Raw genomic sequence first — 16,548 nt, 5'->3', positions numbered from 1 at the left:
GAAGCCACAAAACTCAACGGAGGGAGTGCAGGTCGCAGACAGAGCCCTGGGTTAGTTAGAAGCCCCCGGAGGACAGACGTTGGGAGAAACTGTGTGGGAAAAATGAAAGCTAATTACTTATACCTGTTACTTAATGGACGCCAGCCTTTACTGTATTTTAGCTAATAAACATCCATTGAAGATTCTATGCAGGTAGGATATAACCAGAGGAAGGGCCAAGGCAGGGAGAAAATAAAAGATCCACACACATTCAGATTATCTAGGTTTGCATTGAAAATTATTTGAGGAAATAATGGCTCCAAACATCCCTAATTCTGAAAAGGAAATAGACAGGCAGGTCCAGGAAGCCCAGAGAGCAGAATGAAGACCCGAAACAATAAAACTCCTTGCACCCTCCTTGGCACCCATTGAAGATTCTACGTGGAGAAGCCTTATGCAGGTAGGATCCAAAAAGCCTTGATGTTTGTGTGGGCCTGACTATAAATGCAAGGGAACAAAATAAAAATGGAAAAGTAAATGAAAGGGACTACAACAAAACAAAAGACTTTCTGGTACAGTGAAGGAAACCATCCTTAAAACAAAAAGACAGCGCAGCCAGCATGGCTCAGTGGTTGAGCATCGACCTATGAACCAGGAGGTCATGGTTTGATTCTTGGTCAGGGCACATGCCCAGGTTGTGGGCTCAATCCTCAGTAGGAGGTGTGCAAGAGGCAGCCGATGAATGATTCTCTCTCCTCATTGATGTTTCTATCTCTCCCTTTTCCTCTCCCGCCTCTCTGGGATCAATAAAGAAAAGAAGACAACCCACTGAATAGGGGAAGATATTTTCAAATCATACATCCAATAAGGGGCTAATGTTCAAAACTATATAAAGGAATCATGCAGCAATAAAAAGTAAACCCAACTGAAAGTGGACAGAGATTCAGATAGACATGTCTTTCAAAGAAGACATAACAGGTGGCCAATAGGTACATGAAAAGATGTTCAACATCACTATTTATTAGGGAACTTCAAATCTAAACCTGTAGAATGGCTATTATAAAAATATAAGGAATAATAAATGTTGGGGAGAACATGGAGAAAATATGACCCTTGTATACTGTTGGTAGGACTGTAAGTTGAATCAGCCACGTGGAAAACTGCATGGAGGTTCCTCAAAATATTAAGAATAGAACTACCACATAATCCAGCTATTATTCTACTTCTGGATATGTACATGATGAAAATATGAAAACACTCATTTGAAAAGATATATACACCCCTGTATTCATGCAGCACTGCTTACAGTAGTCATCATATAGAAGCAACTTCAGTGTCCAACAATGAATGGAGAGATACACTGTGGTTACATGTACATGGAATACTGTTCGATAATAAAAAATAATGAAATCTTGCCATTTTTGACAAAATGGATAGGCCTTAAAGGTGTAATGTGAAATGAAATAAGTCAGAAAGAGAAAGATAAATAATATGTGACTTCACTCATGTGAAAATTTAAATAAGAAAGAAAGAAAGAAAGAAAGAAAGAAAGAAAGAAAGATAGATAGAAAGAAAGAAAGAAACCTAATAGATGCTGAGGACAGATGGGTGGTGACCAGAGGTTAGCGGGGTAGGACAGGTGATGGGGTCACAGGGGCCCATGGGATGGAAATGGAGAGTAACGAGGCTTTTGGGGGTGATCGCTCTTCAGTGTCTACACTTGTTGAATTATAATGTTGTATATGTAAAACTTACATAATAATATTTTTAAAGAGATATTGTTGTATAACATTAGCAAAAGTCAGAATATATTGCAAGTAATGTTCCCAGTCGTAATAGCCTTGTTGGAGATTCTAACCAACGTCCGAATAAAGGTATTTCCGTAAAAGATATGGCCATGAAATTCACATGTGAGTCCCACACAAGCAAATCAGAGTGCCACTCATAGCGACTGGCCTGGCGAGCTTCCGAGTTGACCCGGAGTATGTCTATTCCTTTCATTCTTGAAGTCAGTAAAACCTGATTAAAACACTAGTGAAGTGCAGAAACGGAAAGCTAATGTTCTCCAAACATTGTGGGAGGTTCTTCGTTAAAATCCACCCAGACGCCTTGTTAAAATGCAGGCCATCTTCCCTGAGCCCAGGCCGCAGGGTTACGCTGGAGAGAGACACTGAGTGGGGATGGCAGGGCTCCCGGTCTTCCCCACCCTCTCTCCCTCCCTCCCAGGCTTCCTGGCGCTGTGCGGGGGAGGGCCTCATGCCTGGCTCTCCGCCTTTTCAGAAGGAAGAGCCGGAGCCCGGCGAGCCGATCCACCACCTCGTCCACAGGATCATGAGCACATCGTCCTACAACCAGGAGGACCTGGGCTTGCCAGCCAGGTACGCGGCCGCTGAGCAGCAGGGGGCCAGGGGAGGGCGCCGGGAGAAGGGCCTGGTGGCATGCGATGGCGCCACTGCTCAGCCCAGGCCTTCCCTTGGGCGCCTTCCTCAGGGGCTCCCCCGGTGGGTGCCTGCAAAGCCTCCCCTCCCCACGTGACCCCCGTTCCGGGGGGGGGGGGAGGATGGCTAAAAGGGGGTACACACAGCCATGAGACCCTGGCTCAGCCTGTAACAGGGAGGCGATTCTGGGGCACGCTACAACACACATGACCTTGAAGACACGGTGCTAAGTCGGTCACAGAAGGACAGACACCACATGATCCCACGTCTATGGGATACTCCGTGGCCAACCAGGAGGCGGGGAGTAGAAGAGTGGGTCCAGGGGTGAGGCGAGAGGAGAGCGGGGTGCCAGGGACAGGGGGCGGGGGTGCCAGTTGGGGAAGATGGAAACGTCCTGGAGAGGATGGATGACGGCTGCCCAGCGTGGGGATGTGCGCAAGCACAGAGCCGTCCCCTCCCCGCCGGTCGAGGTGTCACACGGCGTGTGGTGTGGAAAGCGGGGAGGAAAGTCCATGTAGAAATCATAGCTGTCCGCTGGGAAACGCAGGCGTGTGGTGGTCAAGTTCGCTTCCACGGGAAGAGCGGCCACCACGAGTCCTCCTGCTGAGGGACCCCTCCTCCCGTTGGATGGGCAGACCATGGAACACTCCTTTTCCTTTGCTTTCAGCGAGACCAAGGCCAGTGCCCCGGACACGCCTGATAATACCCCAGGCACGCCTGCTAATTCCCCGAGCACGCCTGCTAAAGCACCAGAAGGTGAGATTCATTTTTAAAAATATATCTTATTGATATTTTACAGAGAGGTAGGAAGAGGGATAGAAAGCTAGAAACATCGATGACAGAGAAACATCGACCAACTACTTCCTGCACACCCCTTACTGGGGATGTGCCCGCAACCAAGGTACATGCCCTTGACCGGAATCGATCCTGGGACCCTTGAGTCCGCAACCGATGCTCTATCCACTGAGCCAAACCGGTTTTGGCGTGAGGTTCATTTTTTCACTTAAATTAGAAAGTATTCCAAAGAGGGCTTTGTTTACCGCTTTGATAAATAGTTTAGTTATCAAATCTAAGGTTGATCATTATTTTTTTTAAATTTCTCTTTATAGTTGGAAGTATTCCGGATGTCCCATTTTTCCCCACTGACCACCATCCACCCCACACTGGCCCCTCCCAGGCCGCCACCACCCTGTGCCCGTGTCCATGGGCTGTGCATATGTGCACATGAGCCCTGGGTTTGTTTGAGTGTGTGTGTGGTTTTGTTTTGTTTTTCTGTGAACTTGAACTACTTCTGGGAATATGATCCTACATCCATCAGGTGTTCAAATGAGCCAGTTAGCTTGTCTCGTCTGAACTGCTATTACATTTTCTTAATTTCTACGAAGAACATGGCATTCAATGAATTGATATTTACCAGGCGCCTGGGAGACATAGCCACAAAATAAGGGTATGTAATTCCATAGTTTCTACCTGAGCCAGAACCCATGATGCTAGGATTTAACAATTTTTTGAGAGGTTATTCTTCCTGTGGCTTAGCCCTACAAAAATGCACCCACAAAAAAGAGGGGTGAGGGGCTTTTAGAGCTACATTTATTTGCTGACATCATAATCTAACTAGAATGGAACTCACTTTTTTTCAAAAAAAAAAATTTTTTTTTATTGATTTCAGAGAGGAAGGGAAAGGGAGAGAGAAAAACATCAATGATGAGATAGAATCATGGATCAGCTGCCTCCTGCACACCCCCCACTGGGGATGGAGCCTGAAACCCGGGCCTGTGCCCTGACCGGGAATCGAACTCTGACCTCCTGGTTCACAGGTTGATGATCACCCCCTGAGCCACGCCGGCGGGCTTAATGCATGTCTGCTCTCCCGGGACCACTCTGAACCAGGCCCCCTCCCTGCACACAGCTGAGAGCTCGTTCCCGGGGAGCTCAGCTCACCATGCTTTGGGGGAGTTTTCTGCTGGGAGAGGAAAGGCGTTCTTTGCACCTGAGGGTTCAGGAGGGGGAAGGGTGCCGGGAAGAGTTCGGGAGCTGGACCCAAGCCCACCGCGGCCACTCTCTGCTCTCTGAGCCCAGCGTGTCCACTCTCTGCTCTCTGAGCCCAGCGTGTCCACTCTCCGCTCTCCGAGCCCAGCATGTCCACTCTCTGCTCTCCGAGCCCAGCGTGTCCACTCTCCGCTCTCTGAGCCCACAGTGTCCACTCTCCACTCTCTGAGCCCACCACGGCCACTCTCCGCTCTCCGAGCCCACAGTGTCCACTCTCTGCTCTCCGAGCCCAGCGTGTCCACTCTCCACTCTCCGAGCCCAGCGTGTCCACTCTCCGCTCTCCGAGCCCAGCGTGTCCACTCTCTGCTCTCTGAGCCCAGCGTGTCCACTCTCCGCTCTCTGAGCCCAGCAGGGCACTGGACCCCTCAGGAGTCAGTGTCCAAGATGGAGACCTCACTCCTCCTGTTTCCTCCCAGAAAAACCGCCTGAGAGTGGCTTTGCCGCCCTCACGGTGCGGTCAGTGCCGTGTGTGGGTTCTAACCGCCGCCTGAGAGACGGCCACGCTGCCCTTCTCTGTCCACAGGAGCGCCGCGGCCCAGCGCGTCCAAGCAGGGCTCCGGGATGCTGGCCCGCGTCACGTCGGCGCTGTCCAAGGTGTTCTCCCGCAGCGGCAGCAGCAGCAGCGCCTCCAAGGCCGCGGCCCCCGCCCAGCGCTGAGCCTTTTGTACCCAGACCTCTATCCTCATCTAGAAAATAAATGATTTTTGAAGCATAGCCTCGTGGGCTGAGATGGCATATGCAACACGGGGCCACGGTGGAGAGCCAGAGGAAGGAGGCGGAGCCGGGGGGAGTGGGTGCGAGGAGGGGGCCCGGGGTCTGAGGAGGTGACGCTGCTACCACCCGGGGCCACGGGAGGAAGAGACGGGACGCGGCCGCGGGCACGCTCAGCCCAGGTACAGCCGGAAGCGGACCTGAAGTTCTTTCTGTTAAATGTTAGAGGTGTTTGTATCAAAATGGGTAACCAATCGAGATGACCCTGGAGCTGGAGTCTACCATGCCGCTATACACCGATTGGTTCGCTGTCCTGTGTATTTGGATGTTGAGATCAGAGTGTTTGTACCGAACAGAGGAAGCCGGTCTCCCACCTGCAGAGAGCATGTCATCCTTCTGTAAGGTATCTCCCAGGCAGCCAGACCCGACTGTGGCTACAGCACCGCAGAGAAGGAAATAACAACTGGGTATAAAATACTAGAATGCATAAAGTAACCCCTGCGATGACAGATACCCTTTGCAGACACACTACCTTTGTGGACAAAACACCATCAACAAATCATGGGTCAGTGAAATTATTGAAACCTTATGTAAATATTTCAACATGAAAATAGATAGCAAGGCTCCAGTTATAAAAATAATAAAAAGTAGAGAGAAATTTAACAAGATGGATAAGCTGATACAATGATTAAGAGCCCTAGCTGGTTTGGCTCAGTGGGTAGAGCGTCAGCCTGTGGACTGAAGGGTCCCGGGTTCGATTCTGGTCAGGGGTATTACCTTGGTTTTGGGCTCCTTCCCCATTGCAGGGGAGAAATTTTTCAAAATCAGTTAACATAGCATTTTGTGATTTTAGCATGTTTGCCCCTAAAACCTAAGGACCTTGTTTAAAGAGCCAAAAAGGTGAAACGGACAGCAAAGAGGACGCACGGCCATTGCTGCCTGCCCAGCGCTGGCTCGGGAATTTTAAGAAGTGTGGTCCCTCTTTCGGATCTAAAATGGTCTTGGTAGGAGCCGGTGCTAGAAACTGAAGCATCTGAGAAAATTCTCTTTTACCAAATTGCATTTCCTTTAACAAAGTCAGCCGGTGAGGGTGGGACAGGATGCTCCAGAGAAGAAGATGTGATTATAATAGTAAGACGTTTACATTTCAATGGAATGAAGTTATTCAATTAGTCATTTGATCAATTCACAATAATCCCATACTTCATTTAACACTGAATTCTATTCTTCTCTCAGACAACCGTCAATCCTCTTTTTTTAATTTTAATTTTAATTTTTTAATTTCTTTATTGATTAAGGTATCACTTATTTGTCCTCAACCCCCCATTCCAATCCCCCTCTACTCATACCTTCCACCCCCTATTGTCCTTGACCACTGGTTAGGCTCTTATGTATGCACACAAGTCCTTTGGTTGATCTCTCCCTTTTATCCCCACCCTCCCTTTGAGGTTCAACAGTCTGACCCATGGCTCCTTATCTCTGGGTCTGTTCTTGTTCATTGGTCTATGTTGTTCATCATTTCCCCTAGATGAATGAGATCATGTCCTACTGGAAATATACTTATAAGATTAAAAAAATGAGACAAGCAATAGTTGTTATGCTAAAAGGCATATGAATCAGTCCATAATGAGCTGCTTTCTGGGCCACCAGTTCTTTTGAAACCCAATTTCAATGTCAAACAGTTCCTTATGTGTACATGTCAGCCATGACATTTCAGTTCTGGGTAGTGGGCAAATGGTGGTAATGCAGGTCCGACCCTCTCTGGTTTGGTCCTGGGCAACCTGCAATGATACACAGCTGCTGACTGCTAGGTATCATCAGCAACTTCCATCTCTGGACTGCTTCTCTTCTGTCTTCATGGTTGGAGTAGTCCTGTCAATTCCTCTCTGTTGCCAGAATCCACATGGTCTCGAAGTTGTTTTCTGAAAATATACAAACATATTCTCAACCAAAAGTTAATAAAGGAATATTTTCTACAAATTTGACTTGGGATCCTTTTTCATTTTTTGCCCAAATGGTTTTCCTCTGGCTCGTTTTGACACCATGTGTGTTTTTCATGAGTGTCTTGCTGATAGCATTACAATTAATTTTCCAAAGTACAAACTTTCTAGATCACATGTGTCAAACACAAGGCCCGCGGGCCAAATCCAGCCCGCCAGGCCTTGCAATGTGGCCCGCACCGCGCTGTCATCACTGCACTCCGCTGTCAGTTTATGACATTGTCAGTTTATGACTGTTCAGTAAACCATTCGGCCCGCGATTTAGGCTGGATTTTAGATTTTGGCCCCTTCTCTGATTGAGTTCGACACCTCTATTCTAGATGTAATTTACTTTCAGAATATCTTTCCTTACATGATATTCTTCTACTTTCCCCCTTTTTTGATTTAAATATTAGGAGGCTTTTGAAAATTTCATAATGTAGTCTTGATGGCTTTAAATTTAAATTTTTTGCACTATAATATGATTGCTTTAGGTTCATTTCCTGTTGTGAGATTTTATCCTGAGATGAACTAACAATAAAATTTTTAGTTAACACTTTAGGAACAGCTTTTTGACCAGTGCAATTAGTTTTTCTAGGATATTCGCTTATTTCAATTAGCCAATTTAAATTAGCCTGAAAACTTGTCTACTATTTTACTGTCAAATGTATTACTCTAAAACAATCTTATTTTACTGTGTAAATATTAGGGGGAAGGATTATTTGCCCTCTTGAGTAGGCCCTGAGCATTCCTGGTGGTAGGTTGGATTTAGATATCAAAAACCCACTTCCCCACACCATGTTTACAAGACAGCTCAAACAAGTCTTGTTGCAGTGAGAGGGCAGCTGCTGTCAGCCAAGTCTCTGTCTTTTACCCGGGTGCCGATTTGAGCTGGGCATGGGAAGTGAAGACTCCCTCAGCAGGGGTGAGGTTTCAGGCCCCTGCAAAGTTTTGGGGGTGAGAGTCTATCCCACCTCAGTTGACCCCCAAGTTCTCTCCTGATGGCCCCTCTGTGACTGTGCCTGTCTTAGGATGTTCCTTCCCTGAGGAATCTTACCCGTCTCTGGCTAACCAGCCATCCTCCGAGGCCAAGCAGGGTGATGTGAGGTTCAGTTCTGTCTCCTTGGTCTCCTATGCCCCCGTGGCCTCCATGTCCAGTTCTTGCCTTAGAATCCCCTCTCCTGCTGGTGGGGCCCCAGCACTGATCACATATCTTGGGGAACCCAGGTTTCTGTTTAAGTCATTGTTTTTCTTCTTTGTTGCTGTTAATCCTCACCTGAGGGTATTTTTCCATTGGTTTTTAGAGAGAGTGGAAGGGAGGGGGAGAGACAGAGAGAGAAACATCGATGTGAGAGACAGACACATTGATTGGTTGCCTCCCACAGGAGCCCTGACCAGAGCCCGCAACTGAGGTCCATGCCCTTGACTGGAATCGAACCCGGGACCTTTCAGTGCGCAGGCCAACCCTCTACCCACAGAACCAAACTGGCTAGGGCCTGTTGAGTCACTCAAGATAAAATATATTTTATCTTCTGCTTTACGCCCAGAATTGTTCCATAAAACATACATTTAGAAATATAAGTTCAAAGGCTGTGCCTTTAAGGTCTTATAAAATGACGTCTGTGACTCAGAGTGCTGCCGGCACTCGCAGGGCAGGAGGGAAGGACGGCTTTCAGCCTCGCTGCACATCTGGGCGAGACTTCACAAACAGAGACGTGCAAACACACTGTGTGTCCCATCGATAGGCGGCGGAGCACACAGTCAGTCTACATGCAGAATTGCTGTGCCCTGTTTTCACAAACCACAGAGTAATGTTGGCGAGACCCAATACTCTCATAACACGTGGTTAGGTGCCTTGGGAGGTTTTTTAAAGGGGAAGTGATACTTTGGGGGAAATAATTTACCAACAATCTGTAGAACCAATACAAGATGACCAAGGCTTTGTCTTGGCTGGTGGCTCAGCTGGTTGGAGGGTCGTCCTACATGAAAAGGACACAGGTTCGAGTCCCCGGCAGGACACATGCCTAGGCTGTGGGTGAGTGGGACACAGACAGAAGACAACCGGTCAATGTTTTCTCTCTATCTCTCTTCCTCTCTCTCTCTCTCTCTCTCTCTCTCTCTCTCTCTCTCTCTCTCTCTCTCTCTTCTCTTCCCTATCTTTGTCTGTCTATCTCTTTCTCCATGCTCTTCCCTCCCTCATCTTTCTAAAATCAATGAAAGCATATCCTCAGATAAGAATTTTTTTAAAAATCAGTAAGCCCTTTAAATATTTTGTTTGAATTCTTTTAGTGTTTTATTTATTCTGTATCTGGCCTTATTTTTTATAAATCCAATCTATTTAAATCCTCTTTAAGCCTCATTCTTTTCCATTTTTTGCTTTTAACTTAATATTGGAAGACATTGTAACTTCAAATTAAAATCAAAAAGGTAAAAAGAAAAAAAAGTAGGAAGTACAAGTTGCGGCGTAGAAATCGAAGCTCTGACCCAAAAGGAAGTTCCGCCTTCGGATGACAGAAGGTGGGCAGCGCCCATGTGACATGTGACAGGTGCCTCGCCTCCTTCCCGGGCCGTTGGCACCAAAGGCGGAGCCAGACCTAAGGGCCTCAGACGGCCTCCGGTCTCCGGAGGAGACGGATGAGGGATGAGCAGGGAGCCCGAGGCAGCACCTCCCTCCTGCCGCCCCTCCAGGGTCGGGGCCAGTGCTCAGCGGCCATCACTGAGTCCCGAGCCATCGAGGCGGAGGCGGAGGTGGTGGCCTCTCCTCTCCATCACCTGTGGTGAGCAGCCCACCAGGACCTGGTGCGGAGTCCCGCTCTGACATGATGCCGGGGGAGGAAAGGTGAGAGAGGCACACAGCCGCCGCTGACGGTCGCTCCCACTCACCCGTGAGCCGCGGGCCGCCGGGAGAGGGTCCTGGGAGCTGTCAGAGCCGCCGGTTCCCCCTGAAGCGATGGGGCAGCACGGGGAGGCGGCAGGGCCCCGCGATCCCCGGAGGGGCTGACACACAGCTCCTGTGCGCTGCACCCTGGGCCCAGGCCAGCCGGCGCCTCTGTCCGGAGCACCAGCTCCCAGCGGAGGGCGGAGCGCGGTGATGCTGTGGCTGCTGTGGTTTCCCGGTTTTTCTACAAACCGTCCCGCCGCCTGTGACCCAGCCAGGCGTCCCCCAGGGCCCGGAACCACGGTCCCGGTGAGGCCCAGCCCTGCCCCTGGGGAGGTGTTCGTGGAGACTTTTTCTAAATATACTTTATTGATTTTTTACTGAGAAGAAGAGAGAGGGATAGAGAGTTAGAAACATCGATGAGAGAGAAACATTGACCAGCTGCCTCTTGCACACCCCCTACTGGGGATGTGCCCGCAACCAAGGTACATGCCCTTGACGGGAATCGAACCCGGGACCTTGCAGTAAGTAGACCGATGTTCTATCCACTGAGTCAAACTGGATTCAGCTTGTGGAGACAATTTTTTAACTATTTGTGCTTTGTTTTGTTTTGTTTTCATTTACCTTTATTGTTGAAAGAATTACAGATGGTGCCTTTTTTCTCTCATCGACCCCTCCAGCCACCCCCGCCTGCCCCCACCCGCCCCCGCGCCAGGCCGCCCCACCCTGTCTGTGTCACACTGGTCTTCGTGGATCTCTCCCTGCCCTCGGTCCCACCCGCCCCTCTGAGACCATCAGCCTGCTCCTGCTCCGGGCTCCGGATCTGTCTTGTCTTTGGGCTTTAGTTCCTGCAACTGCGGGACTCATCAGGTCCTGCCTCAGGTGCAGGGAGCCGAGGCTCAGTGACCGTGGGCTGGCCACCCCTGAGGGACACTCACCACGGGCTGCCCGGCAGCGGGAACACCGCCGGGGAGGTGGCCATGTTGCTCTGCAGGTCACACACAGGAACGGACGGCTACACTGTCAGACGCTGGAGGATGAGGGTTCTAACCGGATCATCTGCTGTCCGGGTACCACCCTCACCCCATCCTGGCTCCGGTCCTGATCAGCATCTTCCCCTACGTGTCCTCCCTGCTGCTCCACCGCCTCAGCCGTCTTCCCCATCACCACTACCCGCCGCAGACAGGAGCCATCGGCTATGGACTTCTAGCCGGGTCTGTTACCTTACCGTCATTCTCTACGTACTTCTCACAGTGATGTAATGTTATCCCATCTTACAGGAGGGGACACTAATGCTTTCAAGTGGAGAAGTATGTTTTCCAAAGTCTTTGAGCTAAATTACAAAAACAGAGCTGAATGATTTTCTTTAAATGCTAACTCTTAAAAAAAAAAATAGCTTTGTTGTGACGTAATTTTCAAACCATACAATTCACCCATTTAGGGAATACAGTTCAATGGTCTGTGTATATCACATTATCTTTTATTATTTCAATATGTTTTTATTGATGAGGAGAGAGAGAGAGAGAGAGAGAGAGTAAACATCAGCTGGCTGCCTCCTGACAGGGAATAGAACCAGTGGTCAATGGGTACATGGGATGATGCTCAATCACTGACCCACACTGGCCAGGGCTTTGTTATTTTTAATTCTGGTAAAATATATATATTTAAAAATTCACCATTGCAGCCGAAGCCGGTTTGGCTCAGTGGTAGAGCATCGGTCTGCGGACTGAAAGGTCCCAGGTTCGATTCCAGTCAAGGGCATGTACATTGGTTGCAGGCACATCCCTGGTAGGGGGTGTGCAAGAGGCAGCTGGTCGATGTTTCTCTCTCATCAACATTTCTGGCTCTCTATCTCTCTCCCTTCCTCCTCTCTGTGAAATATCAATAAAATATATTTTTTAAAAAATAATAAATAAATAAATAAAAAATAAAAATTCACCATTCCAGCCACTTTTTAAACGTGTGATTCAGCGACATTAATTATACTTATAGTGTTGTCCCACCACCAGTACTCTCCATGTATAGAACACTCCTATGGCCCCAAGTAGACACTCCGAGGCCACTAAGGAAACGTCATACTCCTCTTCCTGCCAGCGACAGGCAACCTCTGGTTCACTGTGATTCTGCCCGCGGCCCCAGCTAGACACCGTGTCCTGTGAATGAGGTCACGCGGTGTTTGTGCGTTGAGTCTTGCTCATTTCATGCAGCATAACATTTCCAGGTTCCTCCATGTGTGTTAGAACCTCATCCTTCTCGTGGATGAAAATCATTCCACTGAGTGTGCGTACTGTGTTTCACTCTTCTATTCAGACACGGATGAGCATTTGGGTGCGCTTCCATCCCCGGACTGCAGTGAATAATGTTGCAGTGAACATGGATGAACAAATGTTTGTCCAAGCACCTGCTCTCAGGAGCTTTGGGAATGCACGCAGGGTTGCTGGGCTCTGTGCTAATTCCATGCTCTGTTTGCGAGGAGTCCCCCAAGCATTTTCCAGAGCAGCTGCATCGCTTGGCATTCCCTCCGCACGGAACGAGGGCGCCAGCTTCAGGGCATTGAAAGCACTTTCTGTAACGATAACCGTCCTCCTGGTGTGAATGGCCTCTCCCCGTGGTTTTGATGTGCATTTCCCTCGTGAACAATGACACTGAGCATCTTCTCGTGGCCTTCTCAGACACCTGTGTACCTCCTTTGGCAAAACGTATGCTCAAACTCTTTGTTCACGTTTAAATTGTGTTGCTTGTCTTTTGTTGTTAGCTTATATTAGTTCTTTTAAATTCTAGGTATGATATCCTTTCCAGATATAGGATTTGAAAATATTTTCTCCTATTCTATAGGTTGTCTTTTTTGATAATGTATTTTGGTGTCCAAATTTTAAAATGTTATGTAGTACAATTGTTTTTGGTTGTTGTTCATACTTCTGGTATCCAAGAATATTTGATATCCAGGAATCTATTGCCAAATCCAAGGTCATGAAGATTTACTCCTATGTTTTCTACAAAGAACTTTGTGGTTTTAGCTCTGTATTTAGGTCATTGATCATTCTGAGTTACTTTCTGCATAGAGTGTGGCTCAGTGGTCCAACCTGATTCTTTTGTAATCGGAAATCCTCTTGTCCCAGCACCATCTTCTGAAGAGACTTTATTTTGTGAATTTAATTTAATTGGTGCCCTTGTCAAAAATTGGCATGAATATATGGTTTCATTTCTGACTTTTCACTGATATTCTGCTGATCTATATACCTCTTCTCATGCCTGCATCCCAGCATTGTGACTCCATAGCTTTGTGGTAAGTTCTGACATCAGGAAGTCTATGTCTTCCAACATTGTCCTTCTTTCTCAAGAATGTTTGGCAATTTGGGGCTTGTTGCCATGTCCTTTAAATTTGAGGATCAGCTTTTTTTCATTTCTGGGAGGAAAGCCATTGCTATTAGGATATGGATTGTGTTAATTCCATAGATCACTGCATAGAATTGACATCTTGACAATATTGTCTTCCTATCCAAGCAAGTTACCTTGTGGACATCAACAGATTGATTCTCCAGTTTATATGGAAAAGAAAAAGGTCCAAAATGGCCAATGACATAATTTGGGATTAAATGAAAAGCTCAAACTGTTCAAGTCTTGCAAATAAATTGTAAATTAGGATTAGCTTCTTGAAATATTAAGACCTTAAGACTGAAATTTTCATTTGATTTACTGCCAGATAAATCCGTCCTATGTAAACTCTGAGTGTCTGCTCTGGGCCATTCTCTCTGAATTACATGCCATCCATCATCCTGACATTACTAGCGTAGCATGAAGCTCTGCTGATAGAGATAATGCATTTTAAGTGCTGCTGCTGATACTTGGGTTATACTTCCATGCACCTCAGAAGAGAGTTCTAAAAAGCAGCAATATGTAAGTAACATATTGACCGCTATACAATGTGATCCCAGGGGGGAAAACAACAGAAATGGGTAATGCGTTTTCTCCACTAATTAATTTACTTATCACTCAGAACAACTGTCTTAAGATGAGGAAACACACAGAGATGTCATGAACAAGCCTAGACCTGCACCAGCTCTCAATCCATGGCCTAACTCTTCCATTTCCACTGGTGCCTCTAGGTAAGCCTCACGGAGAGTCTGTCCAGTGAAAAAGCCAACGTCCGTTCTGGGTGGTAAGAAAAGGAGACACTGCTGCTTTTCCTTCCTTGCACCTGATAACCCTGAGTTCCAATAGCGTTTTCCATGCTCTTAAAAATACTCAATAATTTTTTTGAAATGTTAAGATGGCTCAAAAATTTTCCTCTATCAGACAGATATGCTCACTATTTATAAGTTTCCATCAGGCTACAAGACCTGAATGCACAGTTTATCACCCAGCACTGATTGGGAGCCCGAAGGCGGGAGTGTATCTTCCCTCCTCCCAGGGCCAGCCTTCAACCTTGCAGCCTCAGAAATAAGATGGTCATCCAGCCAGCGTGGCTCAGTGATTGCACATCAACCTATAACCAGAGGGTCCCGGTTCGATTCCTGGTCAGGGCACATGCCCCATTGCCAGCTTAATCACCAGTGTGGGGCATGCAGGATGCAGCTAATTGGTGATTCTCTCTCCCTCTCTTTCTCTCTCCTTCTCCCTTCCTCTCTGAAATCAATAAAAATGTATTGAAAAAGAAATAAGATAATCATTTGCTGGGTATTCTTTTTTCAAGTTTATCAACCATAAGCATTTCTATGTTTATCAACCGCTTATTCAATATTTTTGTCCCATTTTTTGCAGCATCAGCATTTTCTCATTGATTTGTAATAATACTGTATCATAAATCTTTATCACATAAGTTGCCAATATTTTTTTTCAATTTTCAATTTTTTTCTTTGATTTGCTATTTGCTTTTTTTTTAATATATTTTATTGATTTTATACAGAGAGGAAGGGAGAGAGATAGAGAGTTAGAAACATCGATGAGACAGAGTCATCAATCAGCTGCATCTTGCACACCCCCTACTGGTAATATTCCTGCAACCAAGGTACATGCCCTTGACTGGAATCGAACCCAGGACCTTTCAGTCCCCAAGCAGATGCTCTATCCATTGAGCCAAATCGGTTTGGGCTGATTTGCTATTTACTTTTAAAGTTGTCAGAGTTTTAAATGTTGGCGCAATCCAAATCGATGTTTTCTTTATTGATAAATCAAACCTCTTGGTTCATGGGTCAACACTCAACCAATGAACCACACTGGCTAAGCTTCCAATAACTTTTTACCAGGACTTAGTGGTATATGGTAGAGACTTTGGTTTTTAATTTTCATGTCCTGCATCACACCTACGGCATGATTACCAAGTATATGTCAGAAAAGTTTAGTTAGAAAAAGCTCATCAAACTGTTTATGAGAAATAGATTGGTGCCATCCAAACATATAAAAGCCTACGCCACCGGCCAGTAGCTCTGAGGCTGGCCGTGGAGCTTTATCCGTGATTGCCAGAACGTGGACGAGATAGCGGTCCTTCGGTGGGTGAGGGGATGAGCCGCGCTGCATTCAGACCGTGAGCTGCTCTTCAGCCGGAAACGGATGAGCTGAGTGTCTGTGAAACGCCGGGAGGAGGCCTCATGCACATCATGGAGGGACAGAAATGAAGGCAGAGTGGCTGCGTGCCACCCGATCCCAACCACAGGATCCTGGAAAAGGCAAAGCCACGGAGACGTTTAAAACCGCGGTGGTGGCAGGGCTTTGTGGGGAGAGGGAGGATGAAGGGGGCACAGAGGGTTTGGGGCAGTGAAGCTATTCTGAATGATGCAATAAGGGCAGGTCCCTGTCGTTATGTATGTTCCAAAGTCCACAGACTATCAGCACCGACAGGAAGCCGTCTGCTCTGCTCTGGAGGACACTGAGTGTCCGGGTTCGTCATCACAGCTGGGGCTGCCCTGAGGGGAGGGCAGGGGCTGAGGAGGCTGTGGATGGGGGGGACACGGTGACTTTCTGTGCAATTCCTCTGGGAGACAGAAATTGCTCTGAAAGAGTGTTTTCTTTTAAAAGTTGCCGAAGAACATTTTTAAAAAATAGACCTGGCAGACAGAGATGTAATAATTTCACATCACAAAGAGGAAGCTCCGCCTCTCCACAGCACTTGGCTGAGGTGAGCCAACACGCCACAGAAAACTGATGCCAGAAAGGAAAGCACGGAACACGGTTAAAACTGCCCAGACCGAGTTTTCAGCAGATGTGCTCTCCCTTTTAAAATAACAGGCATCGCAAGTTCCTCAACCCTGTTTCCAACAAATTCACTTTTTTTTTTTTTTTATTCTCATTTCCAAAGAGCCTGGGGGCTCCATATAAATTGTTTTTACAGAATCTGCCAAGCTAATTCCTTTCTGACTGCCATGCAATGACCCGATATTGGGCCCTGCGTGCTTCCAAAGGGGGTGCCTTTTCCTGGCAATGATGCATGACGCCGGCTAATTACGTTGCTGTATCAGGTTTCTTATATGGAGACAACTTAATGGGAAAGTATAACTGCTTCAAATAACTCCAGGTT

At 47.2% G+C, this 16,548-nt stretch overlaps 1 protein-coding gene across 1 annotated transcript in view; it reads left to right on the top strand.

Moving 5' to 3' along the window:
- Positions 1 to 5,123, top strand: part of FSIP2 (fibrous sheath interacting protein 2) — a gene marked incomplete at both ends in the record, with an annotated part of 48,708 nt that extends 43,585 nt beyond the window's left edge. The window contains 3 exons of the mRNA XM_084891340.1: positions 2,260 to 2,357; positions 3,085 to 3,173; positions 4,990 to 5,123. Of these exons, the coding sequence (XP_084747466.1) occupies positions 2,260 to 2,357; positions 3,085 to 3,173; positions 4,990 to 5,123 (321 nt within the window). The remainder of the gene's footprint in view (positions 1 to 2,259; positions 2,358 to 3,084; positions 3,174 to 4,989) is intronic.
- Positions 5,124 to 16,548: the final 11,425 nt, after the last annotated feature.

The sequence above is a fragment of the Pipistrellus hanaki genome, assembly GCF_964339955.1.
Source record: "Pipistrellus hanaki genome assembly, chromosome: 8".
NCBI classification, from domain to species: domain Eukaryota; kingdom Metazoa; phylum Chordata; class Mammalia; order Chiroptera; family Vespertilionidae; genus Pipistrellus; species Pipistrellus hanaki.
This window is presented reverse-complemented; position numbering and strand designations above follow the sequence as displayed.